Below are 26,647 nucleotides of genomic sequence, written 5' to 3'. Positions count from 1 at the left end.
CCATGTCAGCCACTTCCTCGTCAGAGGCGACGATAGTTGAGTCATCCCCACTGAGCGATGATGACGCACTGCACTGCTGGACGTCCCTGATGACTGGCAGATCCCCGCCATGTGATGCCATGGCCGCCTCTGCCCCACTGGGCTCATTCGGATGGCGCTGTCCCTTTAAGGATACCGGCGCCGCAGCTGCCGTACCCTTCCCGTAGGGACAGTACCGCCTTAAAGACGCGGCCGTCTTCCAAGGATGGAAATAGCCTAGATAATAACTAGAAAACAAAGCAAAATTACTGAGCTGAGGTGACAACAGATCGAGCAGCGTCGTCTTCCTCTTTCTCCTCCCTGCTTGTCTCCAGGCAGTACATTTCTGATGCGTTGCTGTGTCGTGGGACGTAGCTTTTTGCCAACAGAACAAAGGAAGACGTGATGTCCGCAGAAACGGGAACACGCGCTGCTTCCTCCTTTTGTTTCCTGGCTTGGTTTGCGCTGTTGACGAAAACTGACTACATAGCAACTCTCCCGAATTGGAACGATTATTATTGCAGCAATTGAAAGAATTGCAGGAACCATACGAATCCAGTTTTCCAACTGGCTGCCAGCAGTAACGTGCGTTCATCGGTGGATATCAGGAGGAATATTTCTAGGGAAGTTACGGAAATGTTTGTGTGTCGGCGGTGTCAAAAATACCGTAAAACTAGTTGGTCCCGGGCCCTCCATGGCTTAACGCAACACATTTCGCTCTAAGCCCGCGTCATTATCTGTTCTTCGAACGGGAACGGGCGCATGTGGGAGCAGCACAGCAGCGCATATCGCTTAGGTTCTTCGCCACCTGTGCGGTGAGCATGCGTGCGACCTGGCCAGCGCTTAAAGGCCGAGCTTAATGGCAGGGCTCGCGGGGCGAGCCAAGGCTCGTAAAAATGACGTTGGGCGCTAGTGAGCCAACCTCGCCGTTCAGTGGGGTTCGCGAGTGAAGGTACCGCGTAACGAGTGACAAACCACAGGTGCTGCGAATTTCCTTTATTGCGGTCTTACGGAACAACACAAAAATAAACAAGAAAACAAATCGCTCGCACCGACGACGAAGGCAAGGGGCAATGTTTTGATTACCTGAACAACTCAGTGACGACAGAGCTGTACAACTCAGGGGCGATGCTTAAAGTTGTGCTCGGAAGAAACAACAAGAGACTCCAAGGAACTACGAGACGAGAATTGTGCCTCAGCAGCACACAAATCGCACGGGCCTCGGTGTCACAGTCACTCGTGTCAGTTGCCGCCGCGATTAAAAAAGTTACAACAGTGACGTGCCACAGCAGCCGCGTAGGGGAGCGCATGGCGCTGCCTTTCCGCGCTACTCCTGTCCACGCCACTCATGAGGCGAGAAATGCGTGCGCATGAAACCAACATGAAAGACCATCCTATCCGGCGACAGGATAGAGTGCGCCGGCGAGACCTTACCATTTGTGCACTTACCCGGCCTGCAGCGCTTAAAGTGGCTCTACCTATCAGTGTGAAGGCGAAGGTCGCAGGCGCTGTTTCAGATATCAGCTAGCCTTTCGCCCTAGACATGCGGGAGCAGTGCGGCTCTGCAGATCAGAGCCCGTGCATTATGTAATTCTCGTTATCCCTTCGAAATGTAGCAAAGCTGCTGCGTGCTAGCGATATCTGAGGTATGGTCTGAGCAACGCAGGATTGCAGCGTCCTGGGTTAACAGATTAAGTTTTAGAACAATTCGGTCAGTAAACACGTTAACTTCTGCAATTATGACCACACGGCAGTAGCGGCTAAGCTAGCTCTGCAACAGTAGGAACGTCAACGTGTTAGATCACCGGTCATACCAGCCTGATGGTCCCTTGGAAAACTCTTCTTTCTCAACCGCCTTCGATCCGTTAGCACCGGCCGATATTGCGACATGCGCTTTCGTGTTGCCCTCAAATCGAAACGCGACCATAGGGCCGGTACCCTATGGTTCCCGCAACCGTAGGGCCAGTACGCTAGTGTCAAAGCCACTAAAACGGCACGGAAGCAACAAACCGCAGCGCAAAGGCGCGACAGGCACATGCGGAAAAATAGAGCAGAGTGAGTCTACCAACTAAATTATGAAGATTTGATTGGATTACAAAATATTTATTGTCGAATAGAAACTACTCAAGCTCCGCCTTGAATATATGACGCGCTAGCGTAATGAGTTAATTGCTACATATATGCACAAGTTGCCGCGTCGACCTGATGCTGCTGATGCTTCGCACAGTGAAACGGACGCGCGAAGCGGCAAACCACGTAGAAGCGCTTCCAGGCGCCTTTCTGAAATACGCGGGACTCGAATCGCAGTCGTATTTTATCGACACATCGTTTTCGACAAACCTAATGCCTCGATCGCCAGCATAGCTTCGGCGCCTAACGAACGGGCAGCAGGCTTCGTGGCGAACACGCCTTGGATGTGCGCTGCGTTGTTCGCCGCTCAACGCGTAATTCCTGCGTCCTTGCACGGCCCTACTGCGCCCGAACGAAACGAGCGGGAAGCGCTGCAGTCATGCGCTACCTGCTGGGGCAGTGGCATATATCCGGAGGAGGTGGACTAGAGAGTGGTTTTAGGGGGCGCCGCCAGAATCGCACTTTGCTACCCGCTTAACTACGACTTCAGTAATTTCCATGATTATAGTTTGTAATATACACCACAGTAGATATCTTTAAAGCACCCTTCTAAGACAACACTGTGTTCACTAGACGCACCTTTGTTCATTCCAATCCATCGAGGTGTCGTGGTGCAGTGGTAAGCGTGCTCGTCTCCCACTCCGGAGGCCCTGGCTGGATTCTCTAACTCCAATTTACACTCGGTTTTATGTATTATTGTTTCTGGGATTTTTCGCTCCGGGCCAACGCCGATGACGCCGACGACGCCAGCTTTCCTGAGACACGGAGCCCATACCACTGTCGCGTTAAAAGGCAGTTCTTTAGGCTCCCCGCCTAGACGACGGCCAAGAGGACTCGACTCTTGGCGGCGAATTCGGCCGGTCAGGCGATTTTAATTACGATCCCTGCACCATAGCTGAGGTGTAATCGTTTACAGCGCTCTAAAATCAGGGCCACTTGCCGTGCATTTCATATCTCGGTGGTCCTGCTTACTTCCAGAGTTGAGTCCAGTCGATGTTCCCTAAGACGAAGACATAAATCTGTCAAGAATATCAAAAATTTGCGCAGCTCGACTGAGACTCGCCAGGATGCCTCGGCAGCATCAGCGTCCCCCCCCCCCCTTTCTGAATATGAAGGGTAAAAATGATAGCCGATTTGAGTATTTAGGCACAATGCGAATTAAATACGCTAGCCAGGCCGGTCTGCCCTTCGGTTGTGGTATGCCAGGATGGCAATTGTTCGGATAGCGGCAATAGCCTTATGTAAATATATGCGGAATTGGCCATTATCTCCATTCATAGTTCCCTGGAACAATTCCTATATATCCTAGTTCAGTGCGACAGCGACCAGGTTAATATGCGTCACTGCGCTTCTTAGCAGGTGCTGCCATCGGTGGCACTTGGGTTGCTTCGGTTGCGTTGCGGCACAGGTTGCTCTATCCGACCAGCCTTTAACATTTAGATGAGCTTCATCCTTGAGTAGGTTGCTATATATGTATGAAATTGCCCTTCCCATGCTTATATATATATTGTGAGCACAGTGCGTGACCCTCGTCTTGATCTGTGAAGTAGTAGTAGTAGTAGTAAAGACTTTTATTCGACCATAATTTATAGGCCGAGCATGTCGACCGCCTGGGCGACCAGAAGCCGCTGTTCTTCCCCTTCAGCGCCAAGCCAGTCGAGCCAGGTGGTGATGGATAGAAAGGGTGGGGGGAAGGAACCCGACTGCTGAGCAGCCGGGCAATAGAAGAGGCAATGGGCCAGGTCCGCATAGATGCAGGGGCAGTTGGGACAGGAAGGGTCCGATCGATAGCGATAGAGGAAGAGGCGGGACGGGGTGATAACTGCATTCATCTGAATGTGCCGAAGAAGGCGAGACTCCGGCACCGTGAGTGATGGATGAGGAGGAGGGTAAAGGCGTTTGTCGAGGCGGAGCTCAAGATAGACCTCTTTTATGGTGCGGCGAAGGGTGAGCCTCCCACCGTTCTCCGAGGGCTTGGGCCAGGGGATCAACGGTGCCCGGAAAAGTGTGTCGCGGGCGAGCTGATGAGCCAGCTCATTGCCGTCAATCCCTGAATGCCCAGGGACCCAGCGGAGGAAAACGATGGAAGGCTGCAGTGCGGAGACCGCTCGCTCGACCTCCTGTTGGAGAGAAGGGGTCAGGGTGCGTTTCTGTATGTGGTGTATAGCGGCTTGTGAGTCTGAATAGACTGTGTACTCTTGGAGAGAGGGAAGGAGGGCAAATGACTGGAGGGCATGCGCAATGGCGAGGACCTCGAGGGACAATGCGTCTGGAGGGTGTAGATACGGCCCGCTGGTGTGGGTTTCAGGAGCAGGGAGGTGTGGATGGTACAGGGCGTAGCCGCAGGAACCTCGAGGAGCCACGAAGGAGGCATCCGTGTAAGCTACACCCTGGGTATCAAAGAGAGGGGAATGGTGCTGTGCGGCCGCATGACGACGTCCGGCGTGCAGGACGGGGGACATATTGGTCGGGAGGGGAAGGATACGAAGATTGGGAGCGGGGGTGGGAATAGGAGAGGTAAACGGGGAGATTGGAATGGGCGAGATACCCGCTTGAGTCAATAACCACTGACCCTGACGGGTAAGGGAAAGCCGGGCAAGTTGCGAGTCACGATGGAGACTGAGAAGAGAACGAAGAGGATGGAAGAGGCCTGTGGCAAAGAGCTTAGTGGTAGAGGTAGTGATAGGGAGGTTGAGAGCTGCCTTGTAGAGGCCCACAAGGGCAGTCTCGAGAGTGTTAAGTTGAGTCTGATTGAAGGAAGCGTAGGGTGCAAAGTACAAGACTTTGTTGAGGGCCAGCGCGTGGGCAACGCGGCACGCGTGAGCCTCGTGGAGACCTGAGCGTCGAGTGACCACGCGCCGCAGGAGGTGAGTGCCATTCTATTTAACCGCCGTGGCTAAGACTTGGTTCGTCAACCATAAAGATACCATCCCGGACTGGACCCACTTTACATCTCAGCTTCGGCAAATTTTTTGCACTGTTGGTGCCAGCCCGGCCATCTACAAACAAAAGTTAGATGCGCGTGCCCAGCTGCCCGGCGAATCTTACACGTCTTACATTGAAGATGTCTTGAGCCTGTGTCGACGTGTCAACAGTGCCATGTCCGAGTACGATCGGGTCCGTCACATTCTTAATGGCATCGGCTCCTTTGCTTTTACCATGCTGGCTGGCCAAAACCCTACCTCACTCAACGATATCCGCACCACATGTCACCGTTTTGACGACCTCCAATCCCTCCGCTTGCAAGACGCCTGGAACCCCCGCTTTTCAACTGATGTGGACTTGCGCTCTCTCATCCGCTCCATCATCCGCGAGGAGCTGCACGGCTCCACCTTACCGCCGCTGGATTCCCATCAGCACCGGCCTTCGACCTCGCCATTGCGTGATCTAATCAAGGACGAGCTCGCTTCCGTCACTCGTTCCGCGGCGTCCGAACCATCTGTGCTTCTTTGTGCGCCCACGTATGCCCAGGTCGCTGCGTCTCCTGCTCCTCCCGTCTATGCCTCACATTCGCCGCCCTTACAGCTGACTGTCACCTCCTTATCCCAGCGGCCCGCAAATTACCCAGCGGTTTGGGGGCCGCCTTCGCCTCGCCCTATCTGCTACTACTGCGGAATTCGTGGACATGTTGCCCGCGTTTGTCGTCGGCGTCAGCGCGACGAGCGTAACCAGTTTGGTATCGTTCGCAACGACGAAACCTACCCATCGCGTGGTTACCGCCCTCATTTGCCTCCAATACTCCTCATCACGACGACACATACTCATCGTTTCCTTACCGGCCAACATTTCACCCCAACAATCCTCCCCGCTTCTTCTCTCCATCGACCTCTCCCGACCGCTCGCCGATTGTCCGCTCGTCGCGCCGCCACTCCCCGTCACCGTTCCGGAGCTCTTCATCGCCTCTACGTCCAGCCTCTCATGCACCTGGTCGCAATACGGAAAACTAAATTGTGCAGTTTCCGGAGGTAAAGCTGCACCACTCGCCCACCCTTCAATTCCTCCTACGCTGCCGTCGAACTTGTTAGCTGTTAATGTTGAAGGCAGCATTGTAGACGCATTGATTGACACCGGCGCCGCTGTTTCCGTCATGAGTTCTGCTTTGTGTTCCCATCTTCGTAAAGTGCGCACTCCTTACTGCGGTCCTTCTCTCCGTGCTGCTAAGGAAGAATCCATGCATCCTTCCGGTCTGTGTACAGCACGCGTCGTTATCAACGGCATCCTGCACCACATCGAGTTCGCTGTACTTCCATCCTGTGCTCACCCTCTCATCCTCGGCTGGTATTTCCTCCACTCGGCGCAAGCTGTCATTACATGTTGCCCTCCTGCTCTGGAAGTTGCTGACTCCGACCCTTCTGACGCTCCTGCAATTCCATCTCATCACTTGATCAACACCGCGGACCATGTGCTTTATCCCGGCTCCGAAGATGTCATCTCAGTTGCTTCTCGCTTACGTACATGCTGGGGACGTTCTCGCCACAGCCGTGCCCCGTCTTCTCTCCAGGGGCATTCTCCTCGTCGCATCTCTTCTTCGCTTCGTCAATTGGACTGCCCTTCTGACTGCGCTGAATACTACGTCGGAGCCCATTCTTCTGCGCGCTGGTACTAAAGTGGCTTCTGTGTCTACCATTCAACCTGTCACCGTTCTTTCCTCGCCACCATCCAGCTTCACCAGTTCGTCCCATCCTTCTTCTCCGGCAGCTATTTCCGCTACTATCAGCGACGATCTCACGCCTGCTCTAAAAAGCAGAATTGCTTGCCCTCTTGAACAAACATGCCGCTTCTTTCGATACCCAGTCGAAAATTTTGGGGCAAACATCGGCGGCTACGCATCGCAACCACACTGGCGGTTCGCGCATCATTCGCCGCAGCCCGTATCGTGTGTCTTCTAGTGAACGAAAAATTATTCAAGATAATGTCACCGACATGCTCAAGCGCCGCATCATACGACCTTCTTCAAGTCCTTGGTCCTCGCCAGTCGTGCTGGTACAAAAGAAGGATGGTTCCGTACGCTTTTGTGTCGACTATCGCGTCCTCAATAAGATCCCTCGAAAGGATGTTTATCCACTCCCTAGGATTGACGACGCCCTCGACTGTCTCCAGGCTGGAGGCTGCTGCAAACAGGGACTTTCCCCAATCTAAATACCTTAAGTAAAATCTACCCCACTCAATACAGCATCAAATGTCCATGGTGTGGAGAAAAACCCACGTTAATGCACATGACATGGGTGTGTCAGAAAAACAAAGATCTAGCTGCGATAAACAAAAACCCGAGTGCGGAACAGAGGGAGGGGATGCTCTCCAGCGAGGACCCCGCCGTCCAGCGTGGATTGGTGCGGAGAGCCTACCTGGCGGCATACCTTAGTGGAACCCTGCACCAGGGGCCCCAACCCTGTTAAGACGGGCTGCAATAACTCTGCGGAAGATGAAGAAGACAGCCCGCGACCGCTAATACCACCTTTTAATATCAAATATAAATAAAGTTTTTCCTCCTCTTCAAGGTGCTCAATTTTTCTCTAGTCTTGACCTCCGATCCGGCTACTGGCAAATACCCATGCATGAAGAGGACAAAGAGAAGACAGCTTTCGCCACGCCAGATGGCTTATATGAATTTATCGTTATGCCGTTCGGCTTGTGCAATGCTCCGGCCACGTTCGAACGCATGATTGACACCGTACTCCACGGGCTGAAATGGAAAACTTGCCTCTGCTACCTGGACGACATCGTAATTTTCTCCTCGACTTTTTCTGAGCACCTCGCCCGCCTCTATGAAGTTCTAAGTGCTCTTTCCGCGGCCGGACTTCAGTTAAACACAAAGAAGTGTTGCTTTGCTTCCACTTCTATCAAAGTTCTCGGACACGTCGTTAGTCGCAGAGGCATAAAACAAGATCCTGATAAAGTTGCTGCAGTACTGCATTTTCCCCGCCCCACACGGATTAAAGACCTGCGCAGTTTTCTAGGACTTGCCTATACTTTCGTCGTTTCATCCGAGGTTTCGCATCCATCGCCGCACCTTTGCATCAGCTTCTTGGAGTCAGCACGACCTTCGTTTGGTCTGAGGCCTGCGAGGCCGCCTTTACTTCTCTAAAGCAGGCTCTCACATCTGATCCGATACTGGCTCATTTTGATGACAGCGCTACAACGATTTTGCAGACTGACGCCTGTGGACACGGCATTGGTGCCGTTCTTCTGCAGCGCCAGCAATCTTCGAATGAGCGCGTGATTGCTTACGCAAGTCGTGCCCTGACTGCAGCGGAGCAGAATTACACGATCACTGAACAAGAGTGTCTTGCAGTTGTCTGGGCCGTTCAGAAATTTCGCCCCTATTTGTACGGTCGCCAATTCATCATTGTAACTGACCATCATGCGCTGCGCTGGTTGTCGTCACAGAACTTGTCTGGGCGCCTCGGCCGCTGGAATTCTCCGCCTCCAGGAGTTTGATTTCACAGTCACCTACAAATCGGGAAAAAACTCAAAGACGCCGATGCGCTCTCTCGTTGCCCCCTCGCCTCCGCAGAACCTCTGTGCTCTCCTCCTGTTGCTTCATCGCTCCCGACTACTAATTCCATCGCTACCCATGCCTCGACGGCCGCAGCTATTGATCTGGTGCCCGCTCCCGCTCTCGGCGATATCGCTTCAGCACAGCGGGCCGACCCTTACTGCCGGACTCTCATTGAACGCCTGAGCGGTGCTATGCGGCCTCGATATGCCCGCTTCCGACGCCAACTCAACTATTTCAAGTTGGTTGACGGCACCCTTCTTTGGCACAATCATAGCCCCCTGTGTCACGCCTGGGTGCCTGTCATTCCCCATTCTCTTCGCCGTGAGGTTTTGCAGGCGCTTCATGACGACCCCGTGGCTGGCCACTTAGGATTCCAGAAAACATATGACCGTATAAAGCGCCGTTTCTTTTGGCCTGGTCTCTCCATTTCTGTCGCCAAATATATTGCATCTTGCATCCCTTGCCAACGCCGCAAACGCTCCACGTCTCCTCCTGCTGGCCTTCTACAACCTCTTCCCGGTCCTTTCTCACCCTTAGAAGTCGTTGGTATCCACCTGTACGGTTGCTTGCCACTAACCTCATCGGGCAAGCGCTGGATCGTCACAGCCGTCGACCACTTAACACGGTACGCTGAAACAGCCCCCGTTCCGTCTGGCTCTGCCTCTGAAATCGCCCATTTCTTCCTCAACGCCATTCTTCTGCGCCATGGAGCCCCACGTGTCCTTATCAGTGACCGCGGCAAGTCATTCCTCTCCAGCATCCTTGCCGAAGTTCTTCATGCTTCCCGGACCGCCCATAAAACAACTTCAGCCTATCACCCCCAGACCAATGGGCTCACCGAACGGTTTCACCGCACCCTGTCAGATATGCTGTCTATGTACATTCACCCCGCCCACACCAACTGGGACGCCATGCTCCCCTTTGTAACCTTCGCCTACAATACTGCCGTGCAACGAAGAACCAGTTTCTCCCCGTTTTTCCTTGTGTTCGGTCGCCCCCCTACCTTCACTCTCGAAGCATCTTTCTTCTCTGCCCCCACAACCTCTTCCGGCCTTTCCTATGACGAATTTACTTCCCGTCTTGCCTACTGTCGCACCATTGCCCGCCTGAACACTGACGCCTGCCAAGCCTCCCGGAAAACAACCTATGACTTCAAACACCGTGGAGTGTGTTTCTTCCCTGGTGATGAAGTGTTGCTGTGCCTGTGCGTACCCCTGGATTGTGCGAAAAATTTCTTCGCCGCTTTATTGGTCTGTACACTGTACTCGAACAAACGTCCCCCGTGAACTATCGCGTTGCTCCTGTCCATCCTGCCCATGACTGGCGTTGTCGCGGTGAAGAGATTGTTCATGTGTCGCGCTTAAAGCCTTTCACCCGTCGCCCTACTTCCCTCTAACGTGCGCCCGGGACGGTCGCTTTCGCCCATAGGGTGAGAAAGCGTGAGCACAGTGCGTGACCCTCGTCTTCATCTGTGAATATTCATCATCATCTCGCATCTTCGTCTTTTAGGAGTGGCCGCCATATTTGACAGCGGGAATAAAGAGCTCGCTTGGTACACAGTCTCACAATATATATATATATATATATATATATATATATATATATATATATATATATATATATATATCAGAACACAGGGTAAAGAAAATGAGGAGCTAGTTTAACAAACACATGAAGGAAGCCAAGAGTCACCGAAATGAAGGTGCACAGGGGAATGTTTCTAATTTTTGTTTGTACTGCAGATCAGTGGCGAATAATACTTCGGTTAATCTGTCGTTAAAAAAATTACTTATAAAGCAGCAGAAAAAAAACTGCCTATGGTTTAGCTCTGGTTAAACCAAGTCGAATTGCGACAGCTTCGTTTCCTTGGCACGTCGTCTACGCAGCGTCTCATTCCGACGCTCTCGAGAATTCAAAGCGGTATCTTCCGCAGTTGAAGAGTCACTAAAGGAGGTGTCACTTCTTCTAGCCGCATCTGCGTTACGACGCTTCTCAAGTTTTGCGGCGCGTTCTTCTGGCGTCTCTTGAGCGCATTGTCTCTTTCTTGCTTCGTTCTGTCGTTGTTGCGTCTCTTTCGCGCTCCCCATAACGACTACAAATGCACGCCATTTAGCTAAACGTTGTTCCCGCTCTTCATCCGTTTCTTCCGCACGCCGCCGCTTCTTAGCTGCAGCACACCGATGCAGCTTCACCTTATACACATCATCCGACATACCGTGGAGAATTCGCTGGGACGACTGCGACGAGCCGAGTTGGGAGGCCGTTTTCCCACAGCTGGCATGACGTCACGTTGAGCGAACGCCTCCCCCACGGTAGCGGCGCGTGGAGGATTCGCTGGGACGATCGCGACGAGCCGAGTTGGGGCCCCGCTTTTCCACAGCTGGTATGACGTCACACATAGGTCACGCTAAAGGTCAATGGTGGATTCTACGGGACGACGGCCAAGAGCGGAAACCTCGAGCAGTATTGCTTTCCCAATAAAAACAACCGACGGCATGGTTGTTTTTTCTGCTGCTTTATAAGTAGTTTTCTTTAAAGGACAGACTAATCGAAGTATTATTCGCCCCCTCATCTGCACTGCAAATTTAAAAAAAAACATTCGCCTAAGCACCTTGGTTTCGGTGCCTGTTGGCTTCCTTCATGAATATATATATATATATATCCCTTCCCTTGTTGTCTGCTTATATATATATATATATATATATATATATATATATATATATATATATATATATATATATATATATATATAAGCAGACAAGAGAAGGGATATGAAGGGCCTGTTATACACAGGTGAAAAGGCAACAGCCACAGACACCCCACGGAGGACAAGGATCTTCTTAGTATTACTATTTGAAGTGTAGTCAGTGGAGATTATTAGTGTATATATTGTTGTTTAAAGATAATCCATTAGAAAAGAAGCAGCAAAACCAGATGCTGCCGGTGGCAACTGATACCATGACCTCCGAATGCCGCCTCCCGTGAACGGAGCTACGGTGACGGCTGTAAAATTTTTTGCATTCGGGGGTATATAAGTTCACGTTTGACCTAACCTTGAGAGTGTTCACCACGCCATCATCCTTGGCACACTCCGCATGCAGTGTGTCCTGTATTACCGCTGGTGTGACGTGGCACGTCATCGAACGGCGAGGGCGGAAGCTGTTGCCAACCCTCCTAGGATTCCTAAGGCATTAAGGCTGCCAGAGCCGAGGCTCTCTCTCTCTCTCTCTATACACACACACACACACTTATATATATATATATATATATATATATATATATATATATATATATATATATATATATATATATATATATATATATATATATATATATATACAGCTATGGCGATGGCTGACCGATCTGCTGCTCTCGCGGGTATGTTGAGCTACGGCGACTGCTGTCCAATCTCCTGCTCTCGAGGGTAAACATACCCACGAGAGCAGCAGATTGGACAGCCGTTACCGTAGCTCAACATACCCACGAGAGGAGCAGATTGGTCATACGTCGCCATAGCTCAGTTGGTAGTGCACCGGACGCGATATTCAGAGGTCGTGGGTTCGGGTCCCACCGGCAGCATGGTTGTTTTTTCTGTTTATAAGTAATTTTCGGCAAGGAACAGATTTTTCGAAGTAATAAAGAAAAAAGTTGAAATTAAACAAAGGAAATATTTCCCTGTGCACCTTGGTTTCGGTGACTGTTGGCTTCCTTCACACGTTTGTCGACGCGCCTCATCAGGGGCTCACCATGACGGTGATTGTGGGCCCATCCCCATATCGAGAGCCAATGCCGCGGGAAGGCCTAGACCCCTGTCGCGGGACATCACGCTTGCCGCGTGGAATTCAGGACAATTCTACCAATTGCGTTTAAAACCTTAGACCCAGATCTGAAGCTTCGGCTTCCATCCGGCCTACCACGACGTGAAGAAACTTAGTTGTGTCGCCTGTGGCTTGGTGTAGCTTTCACCAAGCACTATTCCATCTTAATAGGTATGACTGACAGCCCTGCATGTGCCATCTGCGGGTGTGATGAGACTATAGCCCACATTCTTTGTGAATTCCCTGCCTACAGCGCTGAAGACAGTTTTTCTGTCGTGCACTGGAGCATCTAGACCTGCGCCCACTGAAAGAAACGAAAATTCTCGGCCACTGGCCGCGGCGGTCGTCGGCGGTGAAGGCCGCCGACACTGCTCCGCTTTTTGAAGACTTCTAGCGTGCAGAATAGGCAGTGACTTTACTGAACGCTGTTACTTTACTTGGTGACTTTAATTACCTGCAACTATCTTTTCTCCTTCATCTTTTTCATCCCTCACCCCTTTCTCCCCGAGCAGGGTAGCAAAGCGGCTATTCGTCTGGTTAACCTCCTTGCCTTTCCTCTTCCTCCTCTCCTCCTCACAGCAAAGCAACCAGTTAAGATGATTCCGCGAATTTATCCTACCCATGCACACGCCGAGCGTCATTACAACATGACCGCTGTATTTGTGTTCCATGCCAGGGTGCCAGTATTTTTTCAAAGAAGATAGCAAAACCACGACTCATAACGAATAAATCTGCGCCGGTACGACGAAGGCAGTCACATGGTGGTTGTCAGCGAGGACCGGTATTTCTGCGGAAAAAAAAACTCATTTTCTTGTACTCGCGTTGAGGAAGGTTCCGCAGTGGAGGGTCGAGGTGTTCGTGGAATGGGCATCGAGCAGAGGCTTTTCTGGGTGTCGGAAGGTGGACGGAGCAGGGGGTGGAAGATCGGGTTGAAGTGTCAAGTCGGAAAGTGGAGGATATTGTTCGAAATGCGGAGCAACAGCGCCCCCCCCCCCCCCCCCCCCGAGGTCGCCGCTTTCAGTTTCCCCGGCGGTGACTACAGGACTGTCGGATGGACGGCTGGAGACCTGGGGAAGAGGACCGACGGGGCGACGGTGACCTGGACGGGTGCTGTGGCGAAAGCGCAGGAGGGACGCTGGCCATCGGGTACTGCTCGATGTAGCGGCGTCGTTCAGCATAGCGTGACCGGGGTGCGTGTGGTGAAAACCCTCGCAGGCCCATACGACAATACGGTCAGTGTGTCCGGCTTCACCGCAGTGGAAGCACAAGGGACGGTTGCTCGACGTGTGCCACACGTGTGCTTTGCCGAGGAATGGTCGTGCGTCAGACTGAGCAGGCGAAGTCGTCTAAAAGCGTTGATGCGGTGCGAGAGAAGCTGTACTGTAAAACGCCGATGGTGCTGGCGCAGAGCTGCGTAACGCTTCACAATACGTCATGACATACGGCTCAGGCGGCGGCTGGGGATAGGCCATTGGCTGCACAGCTTGACGGACTTCGTCACGAATGACATCCGAGATGGCCCCGACAACCGGGTGTTGCGCGAGAAGGCAAAGCTTCTCTAGCTCTTCGCGCACAAAGCTCCTGATAAGCTAACGGAGGGCCTCACTCTCGGTTCCAAGCTGCGGCATGTTGGCGTCCACAGAAGGTATATTCGCCGACGGCAACAATGCGCGAACCTCTGCTGCTGCAAGGCGCGCTCCATGCTCGTCGCCTCCCGAGCAAAGTCAAGCACTGTGCTAGGAGGATCGCGCACAAGTCCCACAAAACGCTGCTCTTTCACTCCTCGCGTAAGATGAGGTACCTTCTTCGTTTCAGACATGGTAGGATCTGCGCGGATGAAGTGTCGCGTCATGTCGTTACGAGCACGCCGACGCTCTCATTGGGCGCTGCGCTCGGAACTGCAGGGCAACTTCAACTCGCTCCTTTCGTTCCTTGCTGCCGAAGATGGCGAGCAACTGCCGCCGGAGGTCTCGCCAGGTGTGAATAACAGACTCGTGGTTTTCAAACCACGTCATGGCAGGGTCTTCCAGGGCAAAATAGACATTGCATAGCTTCTGGTCCTCATCCCACATATTAAACGCAGCGACCATTTTTTAGCTGGCCAACCAGTCTTCCACCTCTTCGAATTTGTCGCCATGAAACGATGCTGGACTCCGGTGCACATGGAGAAGCCGCGAGGGGGGTGGGGGGATCTGACAACATTCTGAATGGTCTGGCTTGCCGCAGTGGACATCATTGCGCGGGGTGGTGCTGTCAAACTTTGAAACTCAGGATTCAACCCTCGCAAGCGGCTGGAGGCTCCCACGAGCTCTTCGTGCATTGGGAAATCACCCAGCACCTACACCAAAATGTCACAAAAGCCGGCTGAAACTAACGCACGAGCTGGGGAAAACAAGAAAGACCAGGAGGTGCTGTCGCACCGCATGGCGGCGCCTATATATATATATATATATATATATATATATATATATATATATATATATATATATATATATATATATATATATATATATATATATATATATATATATATATATATATATATATATATATATATATATATAAATATATATATATATATATTGTTACTTTACGGCAAGCAAGTGAAGACTGGACTACATTACAGGTGGCGATGGAATGATTTAATGGCGGTGGGCTTAGCGCAAGCGCTCCGTGCCGCGCGACTGCCGCTTTTTCGTTCTAGTCCGTGACACTACCCGGAACTGCCGAGAGATCGTCCCGATCGCGTGAACTAGAAGAACGACAGTGAAGATGAAACAGACGACGTGACGAGGGGTGTGACCGGAGGGATCAATACAGAAGAGATGATGTGCGGGGCTTGCCGTCACAATGAAAGAGATGAGCAGATGACGATTGGATTAGCGCTGGTCCAGGAATCTGCGGGGCCGTAGCTAGGTGACCTTGAGCCGACGGCCGAGGCCAATGAACACACCGAACAGCACGGGCAGGGGCTGTGTTCGAATATGTTGGCGGCTTCTAGGGTCGGGTCACCGGTTCGAGTTGCAGCGGTGTCCAGTCGTCGTGTCTTCTGGTCAGGGCGGTGGACGGGGCTTCGGTGAACGGCGTGGTCGGTTCTGGTCTGGTGGGGTGGGGCACTGCCGGGCGGGTTGGACAGAAACATACGGCCGACGACCACGGCATACGCAGGACGCCGATGGGAATGAACTCCACACCTCACACCAAATGTTACGTGACGGCAAGCAGGTGAAGACAAGACTACATGACAGATGGCGATGGAATGATTTAATGGCGGTGGGCTTAGCGCGAGCGCTCCGTGCCGCGCCACTGCCACTTTGTCTTCTTCTATTCCGTGACAATATATTAGCAAACAAGCAAAGGGAAATGAAGGCCTCGTTTGATAAGCATACGACGGCAGCCAACAGTCACCGAAATCAAGGTGCACAAGGGAACGTTGCACAAGGAAACACTCTCAAGGTTTGCGTATTTGCAAAAAAAAAACAAATACTCACGATAGCAGCTGATTGGACACCCGTTTTCTTTTGGAGTGGTTAACTTTTTGTAAGAGTTAACTTTTTGTAAGAGTGGAAAAGAAGCTCTTAAATCGACGAGAGGAGACAGCTCTCTTAGGAAATTGAGTCTTGTTTACGTTCAAATTTCATTTTGATCTTTTTGATGCAAAATCTAGTCTATAGAATTCTAACAAACATTCAACATTCTCTACAAAATCTCAACGTATTATTTTGGTGAGCGGTGCACAATAAAATTTTCATTGAGTATATAGTTTACTTTTGTTGTGTGATTGTTTTGTGCAGAAAATCTATACAGTTCACATTAAGTGCAGGGAGTGACAATTTTTTTACATCTAGCAATAAAGTTTTGGTATGATTTGTTCAGACTTTTTGGTAAGGAAGCATTATCAAGAACTTTAATTTTCGATTTATCTGTCTAACAAGCCTATGAAACAGCTCGCTTAGTATCCACCGTAGTAGCTCTGGCATTCAGCTGTTAAGGCTAAGGTCTGAGGTTCGGGACAGGCCGAATTTCAATAATTTCAATGTGCAAAGACTACAACGTATACAGATTCACAGCACATTAAACAAATGAAGTTCGAAATTACATGCAGCCCTCAATTTACAATACGTCATAAGCCACAATCTCAAACTGGCGCATGAAAATTCATCATTGAGATAACAAAATTCTTTATATGGATTCTGGAGACCTGTTTTCTAAGAAAATATTACTGGACTTCATGCGGTAGACTCCATTATGCAGTAAACTTTCAAGAAGATACAGGTGTATGTACAGCACAAATAATGTCCAATTTCAACTGAACATAGCTAAATATAATGTGTGCAAAAAGGGACATCATTATATTAGGAAGATAGCATAATAGGCTTGCTTCCGATGAAAGGTTGCCTATCAGTAAGACAGAGCAAAATGTGGCCAAAGTGACCGGTAGCCTTCAGGATGCCAGCATGAAAGTGTTTTGTGGGAAAATGTTTGCTGCTTAGCACAAAGAAACGAAAAAATGCCTGGAAACAAAACTGTATTGTTAACGTCCGAAAAATATTGCATTACAGTAGCCACATTCATTTGCTAAATATATAATCTGCTCCTATAGTTCTGATCAAATACTGGTTTATGTAAAAGTAATTTCCATTGCCGGCTTTCAACATGCTATTTCACAAGTCCAGCGGTAGTGCGTAGTACAGACGACCTTCTCGAGTGGTGCATACTGGCAACATACTGATTTCAATATCGCACCGGCGCTAAGGAAACTTTCGGGAGTCACTCTTTTGCAAGTGTAAATAAGGCTTATAAAACGGCAATTACTTCTTCATGATTCTCTCTTTAAACGTGAAATCAAAAAACATATATGCCATCAGAGCGGGTATTATACATATGTCTGTGCTTTTGCGCACGTCATTCGATGTAACAGAAGTTTCGCAGTGTTTTGCGAATTGCAGAGCTTTGTGAGCACGGCTGCTTAACACAGCTAAATGTAATCGTTCTGTGTGGTGTCTTTTCCTTGCCTGCCCTCCAGTTTGGGAACCTTAATATGCCGAACCGCATAGTGGGCGACTTTCTCAGACCGATATACGGCGGATACACCTGGCGTGTGTTTTTCTACTGCGTTTCTAAAAAGTAAGTTGCACTGAGTGCACGCGATTTCTGTAAAGCTCTCTTACGATCAGATGTGACAACGAGGTAGCAGCAGTGCTATCGCTGAGCGCGTGCTGCTGCCGGGCTCTGGAATAACCGCGGACGCCTAGAAGGCCTCGTTCTGCGCCTGGTTCTGCCTTCCTGGTTCTGGTGGTGTCTGAGCTACTGCCCTCCTGCGGTCTCGACATCAGTGGACAGGACGTCGACAGGCTGTACGGTGCGACGAGTGAGGACACGTTGCTTGCGGAGCTCCTCGTAGCTCTGGCACAAGCTGATGACGGAGGCCACGGTGGCCGACTGCTTGGCTAGAAGCATTTGGAACGCATCTTCATCGATACCCTTCATGATATTTTGGATCTTATCAGCCTCGGTCATATCGCTGTTCACGCGCTTGCAAAGATCCATCACGTCCTCAATATAACTATTAAATGTCTCGCCAGGCTGCTGAGCCCGTTCGCGTAAGCGCTGTTCGGCGCGAAGTTTGCGCACGCCAGGACGGCCAAATACCTCAGTGAAGCTCGTCTTGAACGTGGACCATGTGGCGATATCGGCTTCGTGGTTACGGAACCAGAGGTTGGCGACATCAGCCAGGTAAAAGATGACGTTGTTTAGTTTCATGGTGTCGTCCCAGCGGTTGTGGGTGCTGACCCGCTCGTAGGAAGCCAGTCAGTCCTCGACGTCAGAGTCGCCGAGCCCACTGAAGACAGCCGGGTCCCGTTGTCGAGGTGTGCCGGAGCAGACAAGCGGAGCAGGCGGTGGCTGCGGAGCCAGGGGGGCGTTATTCGGCATTGCTGACGTTACAGTGCCGCTGCGGAGCTCCAGGACGGGATCAGGAGCAACCTCCAGCACTTGAAAGGAGGTTTAATAGCTCTGGCACCACCAGAACCAGCAAGGCAGAACCAGGCGCAGAACGAGGCCTTCTAGGCGTCAGTGGTTATTCCAGAGCCCGGCAGCAGCACGCGCTCAGCGATAGCACTGCCGCTACCTCGTTGTCACATCTTCGTCTTTACAGTTATTTAAATGGTGTAATTTGCAATGTGCAGGCGTGGACCGAATTTTTGTTCATTGATAAGAATGAAAGGTCAGAGAGCAAGATTAGCTTTGGTCAAGCAGTGCAACGGCGCAAGCTGCTTGCGTCTATGCAAGGTGATTTCGAAAGAGCCTTCTTCCAAGCTCTTCAATTTAGAGAAGCCAAGCATCGCAGTCTCCCCGCTCTCACTCGGGATGATTGCGTGCGCCTCACGTATAGGAGGCCACCGAGCGCAATATGAAATGGATCACGGTTGATGCTACGTGGCCCGATGAGCGCATTGACTGGTGACTAGCTATGCCACCACAAGGAAGTGTGCAAAAAGCCTAAAATTCTGTAAAAAAGTCAGACTCTAAAAAGTCATGCTATTCACGCCGTGAACGTCACTGGAAGCTCCACTTAACGAGGCAAGGTTTCTCTTGCGTTTTACCTCCTTGTCTCCTCAGCTTCTCCCTTTCCTCTTCTCTCTTTCCAGCTCTCTCACGCGGACCGTCTCAACGATGTTATGATACCTCCCTCGACTTTTTTCCATCCATGCCAACACGTTGGTCTACAATGCCCTCCTGCGGTGTTCCGCACAGCTTTTTTCTAGCAATTGACTGCAAACGCTGTTGAATGATTCCTGCTCTTGGAGAAATTAGGGCACTAATAATAAATACCCATTCCAACACTTTTTGCTACGGTGGCGATCTCCTAAGGTTGTCCCCATAGGGGACGTGCCATACCTAGCATTGTTGAAGTGTGCGTCCCTGTCGCGCGCGGTAACCCTGCGTTTCTTGGTATTTAGTCACCCCACCATTGCCTGGGTGCTTTTTTTCTATCTTTTTCCTACTTTTTACTTATGTCCCCCGCTTCGTGCCTGAGTGCTTGGGGAATGAGGTTCGTGTTTGTTGTGTTATACGTCTTTCGATGTTGCTGCTGTTCGGGGGAGTTTTGGCCTTTCCGCAATGTTCCGCTTGTCAGGGTTTCTACACGAAAAGGCCGCGGCAGACCAGCGCCTCGGCATCGTTCCCCGTGTACTTCACTCCCGACCGAATCAAATAAAGGTAATTGGATGACTTGCTTCTTGTTCAATCTGTTGTCTTCCGCATTAGTTAAAAGCATTTTGTATTTTAATTTAGAACTGATTCTTTGCTTTTCTTCGTGATCTTCTTTTTATGTTTACGTTTGCAAGTAACCCCCTACGATAATGCCCAATGGGAGCTGTAGTCATTTGTAATAATCAACTAATTAAGTGCTGCCTAGGTTTTAAAACTCTGCCATGTTTAAATTTTTTGTCGATATTTCTTTCAAAATATCTATACCTATAGTTTCGTTCCATTTTTGCGTCTGTTCTTGCCTTGAGCTTTTCGTTACAACTCAGTTTCATTGCATTAGCCTTCTTACAAACACTATACTACTTGTCTGTACAATTATATACACCTGAGGAGAAAAATGCTCCCCAGTCAAAACATCAGTAAAGCGTTGGTTTGTTTTCAAGCCGTCTCAGTCTACTTCATAAATGAATGGCTACCGTTTTGAACATCTTCTTCGGGACTATGATATATATTAAGAAAGAAAGATATATAACAGATAAATAAAAATATACCAGCATTTATTATACGTCGGTAGGCTGGTAGACAAGCCTTTTACAATTCAAGCTACTCGAAAACGATGTTCTTCCAGCCAGAACGTCTTGCAATAAATACTGCTCTGCTGTCATATTTTCGGTGTATGTGGACTTTATATTTATTTTTGCCTGCCACAAAATCATCCTTGACGTACAAGTATATGTATACGTAGTCAGTTCAGGGATGAGGTTTGAAGAAATGAAAGAATTTATTCAAAATTTGGACGAACAAAACCCCTCATCGGATCAAAAAAGGGCTGCTGTAAATGCTTGTAGAAAGTGAAACTCTGAAGGAATAAGTGACGGCATGACCCTTGAAACAGTTTTATGTTGTGTGCTTAAAATAATTAATCTGAATGGTGACTACTATGATGTAATAAATGGCAAAATAATGGGCAGAAAAACGGGTCCTTGTTATGCCAATATATTAACGGGCAATCTCGAAAGAGGTTTCCTAGAATCTTTCCAGAAGCCTCTATTTAATAGGAGGTTAATACCTATTTGGCTAAAGGAGCGAAACGCGCATGTACAGACGGAAGTAAGATGGATCGCAATTACCTTGCATCCGTACCTGTTTTTATCTTTAATCAAATACGAACAGTTACCATTTTGCCCAAAAAGCCGTCTTGTTAACTCTTTTGGGCCGTCATAGGATGAAAGAAACGACAAACATATTCCGCTCACGGTCTAGTAAAAGGCTAAAATACTATTCAATTTTCATAAAATCCTTCCTCGGGATTACTGTTGGCATCGGCGTCGCTGTTTATGCATTTCAACTGAGTATATAAATATTGTCAAACTCAACTATATGTTTCCGAATTCATGGGGTCCGCACTGTGCCCTCTGCGGCGAAGTGTCTGACTTATACCGTATGGTATTGGCACGCCAGAAAAACCCAGCTATATTAAGAATCAATGACCCAAGAACTGAAGACTGGCAGGCGGTGCTGCATAGCTAACATTCGTAGCTATTGCTGGTTGACAGGGCAAGAGCAGCGACAAAATGCCGTGAGCTCTTCGATTGAGGGCCCACCCAGACATTCTATACATCAAACGTTTTCTCTCTCTCTCTGTGCGCTCTGAGGAGGAAGAAGCAGCAGGATAGTAGGAATGGGGTACAGCAGCTCAGCTATAGCAAACTTGTATATTTGTATTCCATTAATCATTCTTTCATTCCCGCTCATGTTTTAAAATATTTTGTGAAACACCCATCCAAGCTCATATGCGCGTCGCAGATATCATTGAGTGCGCAGGAGTTGCCATACAACATGGTTTTGACATCTGCACTTTTGGCACCACCAGGGATCAACTAAGTGAAGGAAGGCGAGCTTTTTAGAGGAGATTCTGCTAGTCTTTTTGCCCATGCACCAATACTGATCAGTTTGTTGGAGGCAGGCATGAATATTTCTCGCAGAAAATGGACGAATTATTCAAATTAGCTTTTTGATGAAACGCAAAGCGGAAATTTTCGCTTTCGTAGAACGTGAACGCTGGAATCAGCCTGGAAATGACATTGTGGATGTCGGCGAACAGCAACCGGAGCAAAGGAGCAGTAAGAATAAATAAATGCTTAGCCTTGCGCGTTTATTCTGTTTTTATTCTCCTCTCTCTCTCTTTTGTGAGTATCGGAAGTAACCTGTAAGAAGCGTCCGGTGAATTCACACTGCTATTCAAGCACTGCCCCTCGTGCAGCTTGTTGGCCCACGCTCAACACTGGGAGTAGAGTCCCATAGGTAGCCGATAGCAATGCCGCGTGTTTTTTTTTTATTCGAGAAGTGTGCCATGAGGCATAAGTTGAAAAAGGAAGGGTGGGAGGAATGCACGGGATTGAAAGTTAAAGGAAAGAGTGAAGAACCGTTGCGCTGAGGTAGTCGCACTGGTTGCTAATGAATCATTTGTCCATAGTCCACCTCACGTAGTCACTTTAACGGTTCCACCGGAGGCCCACCTCCCTGAGGAGCCGTTTTCTGATAGCAGCCGTCGCTGGGCACATCCATAACAAGTGCCGCACATCACAAATGTCCGGTGCAGCGCTACAGTGAGGGCACCTGTCAGGTGCTGGCAGATCTTTGGCACGCCAACGATGACGGACAGATGCTGTCAGAGCCGCCCCTGCCCGAATCCGGCGCACGGATACCTCCTCCTGCCGCGTGTTTGATTTCGTTTTCTTAAGAAGACGTATTCGGTATCCTTACGAGCAGACTCCCCTTTCTTCCTGGCTGCTTCTGCCAGAAAAGCGCTCGGTTATGAGGGAATTTCTTGAAGACTGTACATAACAGCATTTTGTCAAGATTGCAGGTACAGCAGCTTAACTTGTTGTTTATGAATTATTTCTTAGTATCCAGCTGGTTTGAAAACAGGTGCAAGCCAGAAGCATTGTCCCTCGGGCAGGCTGAGATCTGAGGTGTGCTTGGTTTTGCGCTGAGCGTTACGGAAGTGCTTCATGAAGCTTGATAATAGGCCGCGTTACACATTTGTGGAAAGTCTTCACCTTGTCTACAGTCGCCTTCCAGCGAGGCTGCGCAAATTTTGACCATGTGTGTTGTTGACGTGATATCATCATCATCATCATCATCATCAGCCCTACTACACCCACTGCAGGGCAAAGGCCTCTCCCATGTCTCTCCAATTAACCCTATCCTTTGCCAGCTGCATCCACCCTTTGCCTGCAAACTTCTTAATCTCATCCGCCCATCTAACCTTCTGCCGCCCCCGTGACGTGATATAATATGAGCTAAAACGCAGGCATGTCAGTGACAAGAGCCAGGAAAAATGATACAAGACGTAAGGTAAAGAGGAAACAGTGGCGCCTTTTGTAGCAACTGCAAGATACATATAGCCCTTAGAGAGAAAAAAAAGCTTTGTATAATTCTGCAAAGTGCAAAACAAGATATTGACACAGTGCATTCCGCATTTTCGCTTAGCGCTGACCTGAAGCACGCGCCGTCTCGAAGAAGAGGAAGCGGATGTGTCAGCGATCTTGAGCTGTGGTGCAGACGTTCGTCGGATCCTGCGTTCCTGTGTTCAGTGATAACCGCATTCACGCGTGACATTTTGGTGGAGGTGCTGGGTGGTGCACCCCATGCTCAGCACCCCTCCAAGAAGCCGGGACTCCAGCCCGCTTGACACCTTGAGAGTCGAAGTTACGCCCACCCATCAAAGTAGCCGGTGGCTGCAAGGACTGCAACCAGAGTTCGGGCCTCTGCAGTCTCGTCCGACCGCCAGGAAACTGACCACAGCGCGACCATCAGTGCCCACAAATACCCCCGTCAGCATGCCGGATGCCATCTCTTTGCCGTCTGTCGTGCTGCAGCAGCAACGCGAACCACCCACCTTTCATGGTTTTGCCAGTTGAGGACCCGGAGGACTGGCTCGAGAAGTTCGAGCGCATAGCCCAATACAACAGGTGGGCTGACGACTCGAAGCTGCAGCACGTGTCTTTTTCACTGGAGGTTGCAGCTCGTATTTGGTTTGAGAACCGAGAAGCCACAATAACAACATGGGGCTCCTTCAAGACTCAGTTTTTGCAGGCTTTTACCACCGTCCTCAGGAAAGAACGTTCCGAGTTGCTCCTCCAGACACGCGTCCAACTACCAAACGAGACCATCCTCGTTTACTCCGAGGACATGGCGAAGCTCTTCCGCCGGACTGATCCCAACATGTCCGAAGAGAAGAAGCTGCGTTTTCTTATGAGGGGCATCAAGGAGCAGATCTTCGCTGGGTTAGCTCGAAGCCCGCCCAAAACGGTCGCCGAATTTGTTTCCGAAGCCACTACGATGGAAAAGATGTTCGACACGCGATCCAGACAGTACGAGCGTCCGCCGTCGCTGATGTCTACCAGCGGTGTCAATGCTTCCAGCCACGACATCCTTCGGGAAGCCATCCGGACCGTCGTACGCGAAGAGCTTCAAAAGCTCTTTCCAGCCCCGGAGTCGCCGTAAGTTTCTTCCATTTCGGACATTATTCGTGAAGAGGTCCAACAGGCGCTCACGGCGCCAGCCCCTCTTCACCCGAACACAACACCCCAGACGATGACATACGCCGCAGCCGTTCGTCGTCCACCGCCGCCTCCAAGTCGCCCGGATACACCTGGCCGTATTCATCGCCAACCGCACCCACCTCACCCTTCTCAGGTTCTCCCTCGGAAGAGCGACGTCTGGCGTACCGCCGATTATCGCCCTCTGTGCTCTCACTGCGGCGGGCCCGGTCACGTCTACCGCAACTGTCGTTACCGACGTATGGGTCTGCAGGGATCTCGTGTCGATGCGCCCACAGCTTCGTACTGCCGGGGGTCATTTGATCACTCCAGCGGCACTTGCACATCACGATTAACCATCGAAGAGGACACGTACCTGGCCGCCTTTGACATACTCGACCAGCGTTCCCGGGACGTAATCCTCGGAATGAATTTTTTCACAGAAAATGGCGCGGTCATTGACCTTAAATCGAAGTCAGTGACGTTCTCCACCGAGGACGCAATCCACAGTGCTTTCGAACGTCCCGCGGCTCTTCCCATCCTTGATGACGTTACCATTCCACCCCGTTCGAGTGTTGTGGTCTCTGTCGACGCGAAGACGCTGCGAAAGTTTGAAGGTGTCGTCGAAAGCAAACCAATTATGCTTTTCGACCGCTGCCTTGCTGTCGCCAGAGGGGTCGTTTACCTCGAAAACGGAGAAACCGAAGTCCTGCTTACGAATTTTGGCAGTGAGCACCAACATCTTAGCCTTGGGACTACTGTGGCCCACGTTCATGGTATCGCCGACATTCGAAGAGCGCCCAGTCTTGCCATGGTGTCGTCAACCGAAGTTCACACCGGTGTTCCCGACTTCCAGTACGACATTAACCCCGCACTTTCACCGCAGCAGAGAGGCCAAGTAGAAAATCTCCTCCAGCGCTACGGCGATACCTTCTCGACTTCTTCCCGCGTCGGCAGAACACACTTGGTCAAGCATCGGATAATTACAGATGACGCCGTGCACCCTCTCAGACAGTAACCTTTCCGCGTGTCTTCCACGGAACGCGCCGCAATCAGCCGTCAAGTTAAGGAGATGCTTCGAGACGACGCCATTCAGCCCTCTCGTAGTCCCTGGGCGGCACCTGTCGTCCTCGTGAAGAAAAAAGATGGTACACTGCGGTTTTGTGTGGACTACCGTCGCCTAAACAAAGTAACTAAAAAAGATGTTTATCCCCTTCCTCGAATCGACGATGCTCTCGATCGCCTCTGCTATGCAAAATATTTCTCATCCATGGACCTCAAATCAGTATACTGGCAAATCGAGGTAGATGAACGGGACCGAAAAAAAAACCGCATTTATTACTCCGGACGGGCTCTATGAGTTTAAGGCAATGCCATTTGGTCTGTGCTCTGCACCCGCGACGTTCCAACGGCTGATGGACACAGTTCTGGCAGACCTGAAGTGGCAGACATGCCTCGTCTACCTTGATGACGTTGTTGTGTTCGCCCCAACGTTCGAGGAGCACCTTCGGCTTCTGGAAGTTGTGCTGCAAGCCATAAATCTTCTGGGCTAACGTTAAAAAATGAGAAATGCCGCTTTGCTTACACTGAGCTAAAGTTCTTGGGTCACGTCGTCAGTTGCGAGGGAGTTCGGCCGGACCCGGACAAAACCAAAGCTATTGCCAATTTCCCTCCACCGCAGGACCAAAAGGAAGTCCGCCGCTTTCTAGGATTATGTGCCTACTACCATCGCTTTGTGAAAGATTTCGCTCAAATCGCCGAGTCCCTGACGCGTTTACAAGGACAGACACGCCTTTCACGTGGGATGCCCCTCAAGCACAAGCATTTGAAACTCTTCAACGCCACCTGCAAGGACCTCCAGTTCTGGCTCACTTCGACGAAATCGCAGATACGGAGCTTCATACTGACGCAAGCAACGTAGGCCTGGGTGCCGTTCTGGTTCAAATCCAGAGCAGTCGAAAGCGAGTCATCGCTTACGCCAGCCGCTCTTTGTCTCGCGCTGAAGCCAACTACTCAGCAACTGAGGAAGAGTGTCTAGCGATCGTGTGGGCGACGTCGAAATTTCGACCCTACCTTTATGGAAAACGTTTTACTGTAGTTACGGACCATCATGCCTTGTGTTGGCTTGCGACCCTCAAAGATCCATCAGCCCGCCTTGTCAGACGGAGTCTGCGCCCCCAAGAATACTACATGACCGTGGTGTACAAGTCCGGCCGGAAACACTCGGATGCCGATTGCCTCTCGCGTGCCCCCGTCGAATCCCCAACGGAGTACGGAAACTACGACGACGACATCACCTTAAATGCGATCAGTGCAACGAGCCTTGCTGACAAACAATACGCCGACCCAGAACTTCGGGACCTCATTGAGTTTCTTAACGGGACCCGCTCGACTATCCTGAAGGCTTTCAAGCGCTCGGTAGC

The 26,647-nt window shown here is 50.4% G+C and overlaps 1 protein-coding gene across 1 annotated transcript in view; it reads left to right on the top strand.

Annotated features, from left to right (window-relative positions):
- LOC144104293 (uncharacterized) overlaps positions 1–26,647 on the top strand; it is a 107,726-nt gene that overhangs the window by 14,671 nt on the left and 66,408 nt on the right. The window contains exon 3 of the mRNA XM_077637193.1: positions 17,492–17,592. Within this exon, the coding sequence (XP_077493319.1) occupies positions 17,492–17,592 (101 nt within the window). The remainder of the gene's footprint in view (positions 1–17,491; positions 17,593–26,647) is intronic.

The sequence above is a fragment of the Amblyomma americanum genome, chromosome 9 (genome assembly GCF_052857255.1).
Source record: "Amblyomma americanum isolate KBUSLIRL-KWMA chromosome 9, ASM5285725v1, whole genome shotgun sequence".
Lineage (NCBI taxonomy): Eukaryota > Metazoa > Arthropoda > Arachnida > Ixodida > Ixodidae > Amblyomma > Amblyomma americanum.
The sequence above is the reverse complement of the archived record's forward strand: the minus strand, read 5'-3'. Positions and strand labels throughout refer to the sequence as shown.